The sequence below is a fragment of the Schistocerca cancellata genome, chromosome 4 (genome assembly GCF_023864275.1).
Source record: "Schistocerca cancellata isolate TAMUIC-IGC-003103 chromosome 4, iqSchCanc2.1, whole genome shotgun sequence".
NCBI lineage: Eukaryota > Metazoa > Arthropoda > Insecta > Orthoptera > Acrididae > Schistocerca > Schistocerca cancellata.
Window position 1 is genome coordinate 859,411,060 of NC_064629.1, and position 12,049 is coordinate 859,423,108.

The 12,049-nt window shown below is 33.2% G+C and overlaps 1 protein-coding gene across 1 annotated transcript in view; it reads right to left on the reverse strand.

Moving 5' to 3' along the window:
* Nucleotides 1–12,049, reverse strand: part of LOC126184990 (forkhead box protein P1-like) — a 224,997-nt gene that overhangs the window by 81,934 nt on the left and 131,014 nt on the right. The window contains exons 12-13 of the mRNA XM_049927700.1: nt 4,152–4,227; nt 3,993–4,019 (exon numbers count right to left, since the gene is read on the reverse strand). Of these exons, the coding sequence (XP_049783657.1) occupies nt 3,993–4,019; nt 4,152–4,227 (103 nt within the window). The remainder of the gene's footprint in view (nt 1–3,992; nt 4,020–4,151; nt 4,228–12,049) is intronic.

Here is a 12,049-nt window from a genome sequence, read left to right on the forward strand (position 1 = left end):
ACAATTATGATCTTCCTGTTAATTACAGTAAAATGAACTATATTCAGTTTCACACAGCCTCTAAAGATGAAGAAATAGGAGGAAAAATAGCTGACCAGCAGATATCTAGGATGGATAGTTCATATACCTGGGCTTACATACTGATAACAAACTGAACTGGTCAAATCACATCCTGGATGGTTGCAAAAGACTGAATTCTGCAACTTATGCTTTACACATTGACTGCTCTTATAGAAATATAGAAGCCATTAAATTACAATGTATGGAAAGTTCTAGTTGCTAATTACAAATTATTTAGGAATAAAGGACTCACCAAAAGGCAGATGCATTTCATCTCCAATAGGTACACAAACAAAAGCCATTCAAATCGCTAGTCAATGACACAGCACTTCTGCCTTTTAGAAAGTCATCTCCTTTATTCCTAAATAATTTGAAACCATTAAATTAGCTTATTATGTCTATTTCCAGTCCATTATGGTGTACAGAATCATATTCTGTGGAAGTCAGCAACATGCTACAAAAGTACTATGTGCAAATAAAAGAGCCATAAGAATCATGAATGGAGTCCAGCCCAGAGCCACATGCAATAATCTTTTCAAGGAATGGGAAATCTTCACAGGCATTCCACAATACATATTCTCCATAATGTGTTTCATTAGGAAAAAATGCTCTTTTCAAACCTAACGTTGTGTATCATAGTCATGATACTAGATGAAAAGACAGTATCCACTATGAGCATGCCCACTTTAGTGCCAATACGGTTTTTAATGCCCTCCCTTCACAAATAAAGTGTTCAATAGACGATGAGCTCTTGTTTAAAAAACTTAAAGCTGTTCCTACCTCAAGGATCATTTTACACCACAGAAGAGTTCTGAACCACAATGAATAGTACCAATGTACCTGAAACTCTCAGATACATTCCTAGATTAGATTAAATTAGATTAGATTAGTACTTGTTCCATAGATCATGAATACGACACTTCGTAATCATGTGGAATGTGTCAGGTTAATAAAAAGTGTCTATAGAAGATATTACATTACACAAAATATTACATGACACAATATTTTTTTTGTGGGGGTGCCATTCAGAAATTCTTTTAATTTCCTTTTAAATGCTATATGGCTATCTGTCAGACTTTTGATGCTATTAGGTAAGTGAGCAAAGCATTTGTGGCAGCATAATTTACCCCCTTCTGAGCCAAAGTCAGATTTAACCTTGAGTAGTGAAGATCATCCTTTCTCCTAGTGTTGTAGCCATGTACACTGCTATTACTTTTGAATTCGTTTGGATTGTTAATAACAAATTTCATAAGTGACTATATATATTGTGAGGCTACAGCGAAGATCTCTAGCTCTTTAAATAAGTGTCTGCAGGATGATCTTGGATAAGCTCCAGCAATTATTCTGATTACACGCTTTTGTGCAATGAACACTCTTTTACTCAATGATGAGTTACTCCAGAATATGATGCCATAAGAAAGCAGAGAATGAAAATAGGCATGGTAAGCTAATTTACTCAGACGAATATCGCCAAAATTTGCAATGACCCTAATAGCATAAGTAGCTGAACTCAAACGTTTCAGCAGATCCTCAGTGTGTTTTTTCCAGTTCAACCCCTCATCAATGCATACACCTAGAAATTTTAAATATTCTACCTTAGCTTCTGATTTCTGATCGAAGTCTATATTTATTAATGGTGTCATTCTATTTACTGTGTGGAACTGTATATACTATGTTTTGTCAAAGTTTAATGAGAGCCCATTTGCAGAGAAGCACTTAATGATTTTCTGAAAAACATTGTTTACAATTTCACCAGTTAATTCTTGTCTGTTGGGTGTGATAGCTATACTTGTATCATTGGCAAAAAGTACCAGCTTTGCATCTTCATGAATATAGAATGGTAAGTCATTAATATATATTAAGAACAGCAGAGGACTCAAGAACAAACCTTGCTCCCCAGTTTTAGAAATCACCAGTTTTTTGCATATTATGTGAACTGTTTATTTCAACTTTCTGCACTCTTCCAGTTAGGTGTGATTTAAACAATTTTAGCACTGTCCCATTCATACCACAGTACTTGAGCTTATCTAGAAGTATTCCATGATTTACACAATCAAAAGCCTTTGATAGACCACAAAAAATCCCAACGGGTGACTTCCAGTTACTCAGAGCATTTAATATTTCATTAGTGAAAGTATATACAGCATTTTCCACTGAAAAACCTTTCTGGAAACCAAACTGACATTCTGTTAAAACTTTATTTTTACAAACATGTGAAGCTACTGTACAATACATTACTTTTTCAAGAATTTTGGATAAGGCAATCAGAAGAGAGATTGGGCTGTAGTTGTTGACATCAGATGTATCCCCTTTTTTATGCAATGGTTTAACAATGGCATACTTCAGTCTATCTGGGAAAATACCCTGCTTCAGAGAGCTATTATATATGTGGCTAAGAATCCCACTTATTTCTTGGGAACAAGCTTTTATCATCCTGCTGGAAATGCCATCAATTCCATGTGAGCTTTTATTCTTGAGTGAATTTATTATCTTCCTAATTTCAGAAGGAGAGGTGGGTGGAATTTTAATTGTATAAAATGGTGTGGGTAAGGCCTCTTCCATTAACTGCCTTGCTTCTTCCAATGAACATTTAGATCCTATTTTCTCTACAACATTTAAAAAATGATTATTCAAAATGTTTTCGACTTCCGGCTTGTTGTTTATCAAGTTTCCATTCACTTTGATGGTGATGCCATCATCCTGTAATCTTGGTTTCCCTGTCTCCCTTGTAATAATATTCCAAATTGTTTTGATTTTGTTATCAGAGGTATTAATCTCAGACATGATGCACATGCTTCTGGACTTTTTAATAACCTTTCTTAATGTAGCACAGTAGTTTTTATAATATTTGGCTCTTTCTTGTTGTTAGATACAGTTCCCTTTTGTGGTTACAAGATATTTTTATTCCTTTAGTAAGCCAAGGTTTTTTGCATGGTTTCTTATAATTAGATTTAACTACTTTATTGGGGAAACAGTTTTCAAATTCTCTTACAAGTGTATCATGAAATAAGTTATATTTTAAATTAGCATCAGGTTCCTTGTACACCTCATCCCAGTCTAACTGCTGAAGATTTTCTCTAAAATTTCTAATTGTTGAGTCATTAATTGAACGCACAACTTTGGAGGGTAGTTTTGAATTACTGAATGGCGCTATGTCATATACTGTAACTAGCTGAGCATCATGATCAGAAAGCCCATTCTCAACAGGATAAGAATTTATGTTTTTAAACCTATCTTGGCCTATAAAAGTGTTATCTATCAATGTGCTGCTGTCCTTTACTACCGAGTAGGAAAATTAATGACAGATGTCAAATTGAAAGAACCAAGCAAGACTTCCACGTCATTCTTCCAATTACACTCTTTCAGTGAATCAACATTGAAGTCCCCACAAATATTAATTTGCTTTGCCCTATCTGACAGACAGCACAACAAGGCATCCAAGTTTTCCAGGAATAAATGAAAGTTTCCTGAAGGAGACCTATGTACTGTTACAATTATAAAAGTGCCCTTCCTCAGTTTAAGTTTTATTTGCGATCCTGTCTATTTATTTTTCTACAACATATTTTCTGTATTTTTATTTTCTATAATATTTATTTTTCTGTAACATTTATTTAACTGCAAAATTTATTTCTCTGTAATAGAACCTAAGCTGTAGATAGTTTAATATGAAACTGATTAGTACTATCTACATAATACCATCACAAATCTGTAAAACTGACACGTTCCTGTGATATATTCACAACATGGATCACAGGAACACAAAATAAATAAAGAAATAAAAAATAAATAAATCCTTGAATAAATAAATAACTTAAATAAAGTGGTTTACCAACTAGCATTAATTGATAAATATTTGTAATCTATGTACCGATATATTAGGTGTAGCTGTCATGATGTATGAAGTAAAATAGAAGTTAAATGTTATACATTACCTCCGAGTAATTCTCGCATTGGACATTCTTGAAACATACAGAAATTTGTATTACTTGCCAATAATTGTAATAATTTGTATTTGAAATCTCAGTTACTTCTCTTTCAATTTTACCTAGTAGTTTAACAACAGAGAAAGACAAGGCAAGTACAATACTTACTTGAAGACTCGTATTCAGCGCATCTCCATATAACGTTGGGCTGTGTATCAGGGTGGGACTTTTTGACTGCACACCCCTATTGTTTCAGAGAACAAAAGAAAAAGACTATTAATAATGAAATATTTGATGGTCTATGGCAATAATAAATATTGATGATGATGACATTGGTTTAGAAAAGCTGCAAAAAAAATCAGTTATGTTAATTCTTAAAACTGTAAGAAGGAAAAATTTAAGTAAAAAAGAAAGAAAGATAAAAGGAAATATTTTACTCACCACAATGAGTTACAATTATTTATTTGCAATTTAATAATTGATAAGTATAAAATGAATAAAAAAAACTGTTTCAAATCAACTGACAATCATAACTTACTCCCTGATGATGGCCATAATACTGTGCATGTAACAAAATTGCTTATTTGATCATACTGTGATTTGAAACAGCTGAGAATTGTTTCCAAGTAATTATTCTACCTTTCCATTGATGATCAATCTTCTCTTCCTGAAAAGTTTCTCTAAAAATGAAAACTTTGAAAAAATAAAAAAAATGAAAAAGTTTAAAATTATCTTGGAAACATTCTCTAGATAGTTAGAATTTAAAAATGTAAACAAAATATGTGAGAAAGATAAATAGTAAAATGTAAAAAATTTCAAAAAAGTGAAATATATAAATTTGAAAGATTTATAAAAATTTAACTATGAAAAGACTGATAAATATAAATAGATTATAGAAATGTAGAAAATAGAGAAATGGAAAAAGAGTAGATTAAAGTAAATTCTAGAGTACTTTAGTTCCATTCCCATGAAAATATACCTTTTATGATGACACTCTCATTTCTGGAGATGGTTAATGACTGACTATTAGGTATTCCATGTCATAAAAGCTATTGGCTACTATGAAGCTATTAATCTGCTAAATTCTATTTCCTTATGGGTTAAGTGTCTGAGAAGCTTATTGGTGAAATGAAAATATATCATGCTCTTGGTGAAACCAGAAAGTTCTCCTTAGATACAAAACAAAATAATTCTGTTGGCTATACATTTAGATTTTTTTAAAGTGTTATCCTCGAATCACTAAGAACATGCGATGATTTTTAACTGTTAAAAAATGTGTAAATAACTACTACACAGCATAGTACACTACAAAAGTGCTTGTTCTGTCATTTATGTAATCTAAATTCATTAGTCTGTGAAGGTGCCATGCAGTGGGCTGAGACATTGCACATAGCTGTGTCTTCAAATGCATGTATCCCTTTGGTCTTGTATTAACAATAGAATAGGCTGCAAAGCTACACAGTAATTGAAAGTGTTGTATTATTTTTGTGAAAAATGTTTATTCATATTCAGTCACTCATGAGGCATGATCACATGCTCTATGTGAATGACAAACATTTCAAAAACTGTTGATGACAGAAACTATAAAGCCAAATTGTGAAACAGAACTCTAGAATGAAGGTTGCAGTATATTAATCATATGGAGATTGATGGATAGTTACTCTAAGTACTAGTAAAATGCGAAAGGAACCACTTATGGAATAAAAATATTATGACGACTCTCAGTAAAGCCATGCATCTGGAGGTGGTAATACATGATGCACTAATGGTGGACAAGTCATATACATGCTGTTTCTTCATAATATCAAATTATGAAAGCAACTAATAGTTGTTATTGAATTTTTGGGACTCTGTTCTGTGCTTAGGCAGTTTTCATGACAGGTAGCTCAGTTATGTCAACTCAACACATAAACTGTCTTTTCTGTCAGTCCAAGTCAGTTTCTCATTCCTTGGTTCTTCCATCATTTATGATGCATCACTCTGAAATATTTCTATTTACTTTTGATGCTCTCATTGTGATCAACAATAGTTTCTTCTACTTAAGTTTTGATGGAACCTTGAATTAAAGGTCCTTCCTGTTTTTGATTTTTATTCTAAATTTGAGATCTTTATTTTATTTCGCAGAAGGATGCAAGATTAAATTGATGTTTACACTCTTTGGTAGGTTTCCATTTACAAAATTTCCCATGTTCATTGCCCCAATGGTTCTTTTTGTTTTAAGGTATGATTTTATCAGCATAAATGTTTTAAAATAATTATCATTATGGTTTAATAATGTCTTCTTCTACAACAGTTATTCATTTGAAATTACTTAGACCATGTAGGTCTTCTTGTCACTCTCTCTAAATAAATACTAAACAGTTTCATAGAAATCCAAATAAAATTTGTACATACACAATCCTTTACATAAATGTTGCATGAATTTTGCTAATTTCATCATTCTGAGAAACAATATTTAACATATCTGTAGTATTGTCTCATAGACATTTATGTAAAAACAATATATCCCCAAGCATGTATTATCAGGAAAACTATTACGGATTGAATTATTTGCATATTCTGACAATCAACAAAACTTTTGGCAACAAATTATGAAACTTATTTTCAGCATGAGAATATTCACCTGCTTATTACGTCCTGAGAAGCCCCATTCCTCAGGATTAACTATGTTGTCACTTTTGAGTACATGCATATGTGTGAATCTCACTATAAGTTCTAGAATGAATATTTCTCTCCACAGTAGAGACTGTGCTGTTCTGAAACTTCCTGACAGATTAAAACAGAATATTGGACCAGAACACCTTGCATTTTATAACCCACCATCACACTTTCTATTCTGCCAACATCCCTCTCCTACTTTCCATATTTGGCAAAAGTTCTCCTGCATATCTTTGTAGAATAGCTCTCTTGGAAGAGATGATACTGCAGAGAAATAGCTTAGCCACACCCTTGCAATTTTTTTCTATAGTGAAGCTTTTGCTCTGCAGCAGAGTGTGAATTTTTCACAAACTGTCTGGTATATTTGTACTGTGTGCCGATATGGGTGTGTATAGAAATTATAAAGAAGAAAAGAAAGTTTTATTCTGAATTATTATAGCTATCACTACAATGTTGAAAATGTTGAGAAAATTTTTCAATATGCTCTTTACATAATTTGGTTACATGTGTTAACAATATTTACAGGTTACCCAATGGAAAGTATCTAACAATGGAAACTTCTGGTATGAATATCAACAATGTAAGAGGAGAAAGATTGGTACTTACCTTAAGGAAGGCACATTAAATTGCAGAAAGCCACAATTAAAGACATTTACACAAAGTTTTCAGCTACAGCTTCATCAACAAAAGTTAAACACACACCACTCATGCACATGAGCAAGCACTTCTCACACACACATGACCACCAACTCTGGGAGTTGGGGCAAGAATTCTGGCCTGAGCTGTCAGAGTTGGTGGTCATGTCTGCATGAGGTGTGCTTGCTTGTGTGTATGAATGGCATGTGTTTTTCTTATGCTGATGAAGATTCTGGCCGAAAGCTTTGTGTAAGTGTCCTTTAATTGTGCCTGTCTGCAAACTTAATGTGTCTCATTTACAGTCAGTAGCAATATATCTTTTCCTACACTGTTGATATTCCAATGGAAAGTATGTAATAACAAAAAAATAATTAAAATAAGCAACAGATTCAGCTGTAGAGGAATGTGAAATGCTATGCTATGGGTCAAGGCCAGTAAATGCTTGATTATTCACAACACCAACATCAGTACTGACACACAGCATGCACTAAAGGTCAGGTTAAAGCCAACATTTAGAAGCTAATGAAGATTTTCAAGTACATTCTCCAGCTACAGGAGTTAAGATAGTGGCACTTTCCAGACAATGTTTTAGCATACTGCAACCAGACTGCTACAATAAAGCTCAATAAGAGTGAAAAAAAGAAGAGAGAGAGAGAATGGCAGCACTGAACATTAGAGTTCTTAGAAAGCATGGAGCAAATTTCACAGAAGCATGCAAAAGAGTAAAAAAGAGAGCATGTGGATGAAAATTCATGGAAGTTAAAAAGATTTGAGTTTTAACATTTCAAGACAGCCATTAGTGATGAAGTACAAGCATGGATAGAAGAAGGATGAAGGATGGGAAAGGAAATTAGACTGTCCTTTCCAAAGGAACCATCAAGATCTTTTCTTTAAACAATTAAGGAAAACCATAATACCTAAATATTTATGGCTGGATTGTCGCAAAGTGAATCCGGTACCTTAAACTCTATGTCATCTTACTCAATGTGCTACTTTTGGAAGTGATGTAAGTTTGTCCCAACAAGGGTGATAATGTTTTCTCTGAATGTGTTATGTTCTCACACTAGAAGCATCAAGAGAGAGCTATAGCAGTTATTGGAATATTGGAAATATTTGTGTCACTCAATACAAAATATTGTGAGACACCACTCCACATGCAAAAGTACTACCAGTTGTTTATTATAGAGACTGTCATTTCACAATTAAAATTTTGATAAAATAGGAAAGTAAAACTTAATGATAGTTTTTAAGGGCTGCTCTTCGAACATTCAGGATTGAGAAGCTAGGCAGTAAAATAAAATTTATGAGAAAAGAACTTAATAAATATACAGAAAGGATAGTGAATGAGGTGACAATAATACCATTCTAACAAACTGAGTTACATTGAAAGATAGTTAAAGCATATCGGGCAAGAAAGAAAGTAACAAAATAAGTGAGGTATGACCTTTGAGAAGGTAAGCAATAAGATAAAATGCCAAGTACAGACAAAGATGGATGGTTCTTGATTTTGTGAAGTCCACTGTCGTATTTCTCCCACAGAAATGACAGAAGTTTATATACTGACGATCATGGGAAGTAAGTACTTGCACGTAACAATACAAAGAAACAGAATTTACATAGACCAACAATAATAATAATAGTGTCATAATTCTAAAACAATATGATGAATCAAATTTCAGGAATAGTTGGGTACAGTTTTGATTTGAACATCCAAATTAAGATGTTTGATAACCTTTGTAAACTAAAATGGGTAACATTTCTTAAGTGAGAAAGCTGGAGAGTGATGGAAAACAAACTAGGTTACAGGGTTCTTAAATTTGATGTGCACGACATACAGAGCTCAGTGACAAGATGATGAAGGATGAAAACTATATGACACCACAATTTAGTCACATTTCAAAGTCTGTGGTTTTAATCAAACAATGCAGGTTCTATGCAGATACATTTGATGTCCTTCAATAAAATGCTGTATTTTCATAATGTGCAGTGAACTGAACTCTTAAATATTTTGTAATAAGACAAGTACTTGATGCCAGTCTCAGAAGCATAACAATTAAATAATCAATTTATTGTCCTTGTCATTACGAAAATTTTCAAAAATCTAGTAAAATTCTGATGACACTGTTATTTTATCTGGTGCGGTTCACATATAATTTAAAAGTATTCCAGTATCTGCTGTACATGTGCTATGTATTTCATAGTCAGCATAATTATAAGTGAACTGCAGTTTGAAATTGTATTGATAGATATTTTTAATTCCAAATCTTTATATGGTATGAACTCCAAATAGTTTAAATTGCTGCCTGGTGAGTCACTAACATGTTACATGAACTGTAGTGACCCTATTGTACTTTATTGTGGCATCACTGGAATTATGTTTGTGTGTGCAGATGCATACCTTATGCTGAATTTTGTGTATCAAACAGTTAGCAATGTGGTACATGGTTGTGAAGAGTGCATCTTAGGTTTCACGCTATCAGTGTTCCTGGAAACAGTGCTAATTCCAATACAGCAGATACTTTTTCCCAAAGGTAGGCAATTACCCTTCAAAAATTTTTGGTACCGTTTACATGTGTGTGTGACTGGCATATACTTCCAATTATTAAGAAATTTTCATGGAATCTGTAATAAAATATGACTAAAAGTGACGTCAATTTACTTACAAATTTTGTATGAAACTTGACAAGAATGCCATAGGACATTGAGAATATGCTGAATTTGAGAGATTTAAGGTACCTTGCAACCCAAATAGTGTTGATAACATGATATTTAAAGAGTACACCAATAAAATAATTGCAGAATTCCATTGTCCCTAGATTATGAACTGCAAATCAACGTATAAAAACTTCATTTCACCATATGGATTTCGCTTTATGAATTCTATTTTTGACTTTTGAGTCATCAAGACTGGTAAGTGTTTGGACAGTAATTTTTGTGTCACTGAGTGTTAATATATAACTAAAATTTATTACATTTCAGGAAGAGATCATGCAATGGGTAGCATTGTTATTCAGGGTGCCACACATTGCCACTGAAGTAATTAGGCATGTTTTGGTTAAGAGCTGCTTTCTGTAGTTTTATGCATTGCTCTGTACCTGTTGACTGGTCTTCTTACTATTGCAGTTGATAATCATGTGTTCTTAAAATAATACAGTGTCAGATATAAAAAAGTCTTGCATTCCCTAATCTTTATTAAATCATCTTATCAACTCATGTAATATTAAAATACAAGAGTAATTTTTCCTCAATCATAAAATAAGCACGAAATATTATTATTAAAGGAAGAGGTCACTGTGAGACGGTATTGTCCTTCAACAATGAAAGATTAATTTTGAAAGTAGGGAGTTTCATCAAGTTATGATGCATGCCACACCTGTGTGTCTCTATAAGAAGAGGGGACTCCACAGATATTAGTATCCACTGGTTAGTTTCTCTCATTACACCACTTTCTGAAAAAGTCTGAGAAGCTAAAGTATTTAGTTATTTTAACCCCCCCCCCCCCCCCCCCCCCCGCCTGTGCAGTAATAGCATGTGTTACCCAACAAAGGTAATAAATATTTAAAAAGATAGTACATCAGTAATTGATCACTTCTGTGATATATTAAATGAATTTCATTCCTACTGTCAGAGAAGTTACTGTTTGTATGAAAACATGTTTCGGCATGTGTCTGGCTTGGAAAGAAACAGGATGCTGAATGACTTGCTAGTGTGTTCAAGTAATATGGGTGACACTACATTATCTGCATTGAGATAAATTACCATCCAGGTTTGAATCAAGAGCCTATGACAATATGTGCTATGTGTTAGTTTGATACAAGAAAAAGAATTTGTTAGTTTGAAGATGGAACAAGTATTTTTGTCAAACTAGATAAAGATGCAACAACAGAAGAATTAGTAAATATGAGAATGCAGACATTCCAAATGTGTACTACTGATGAAAAACCCTCGGATTTCCAACTATGTGGTAATTTTAAAATACTGTGGGTTTCCAGCCAGCCGGCAGTGTTTGTATACTGAGATGTTTTGACAGTTATCATACTCATTATTCTCACAAAGATGATGAGAATGGTACTGAGATGTCAACGTATCTCAACACTGCCAACTGGCCCAACTGACCAGAAACCCAAGATCTTTTCATAAGAACATGTAGTAAATGATACACTTTTTGAAAACTACTAACTGGTTTCTACACAAACGGACTACCTTTAAGCAGTGAAAAACCACAGATAACCCGTTTTCATTCTGTTCAAAATACTCCACCTCTAATTAATCTACTGAATCAGGGAGAAATTATAAACAAGGCAGAGTATAAGTTTATGGGTGTGAATACTGATGTAAGTTAAACAGGAAAAACTGTATAGCATACCTGGTAAAACGTTTAGATTCAGCTACTTTTACTGTAAAAATAATTGCCAGCTTTAGGGACATAGAAATCAGTAAGCTGACATTTTAGGATGTTTTCATTCATTGATTTTATATAGAATAATAAACTGGGGTAAGACCTCAACCGAGGAAAAATTATTCATTGTATGAAGAAAACGGATTTTGAATATGCCTTGGGTTTTGACACATTCCTCTTGAAGATACAAATATAAAATTCTTTGACACTCTACTCCTGAAAATAGAATGTCTGACAGACAACAACAAGTGCCAATTAAAACAACTTCTCCTTAATAAGATCTTCTGTACTCCTGGTGGATTCTTCAATACAAGTGTGTACCAATAGTAAATTAAACATCAACATTTTTAAGGAGGGTGTACAGCAACTGGCA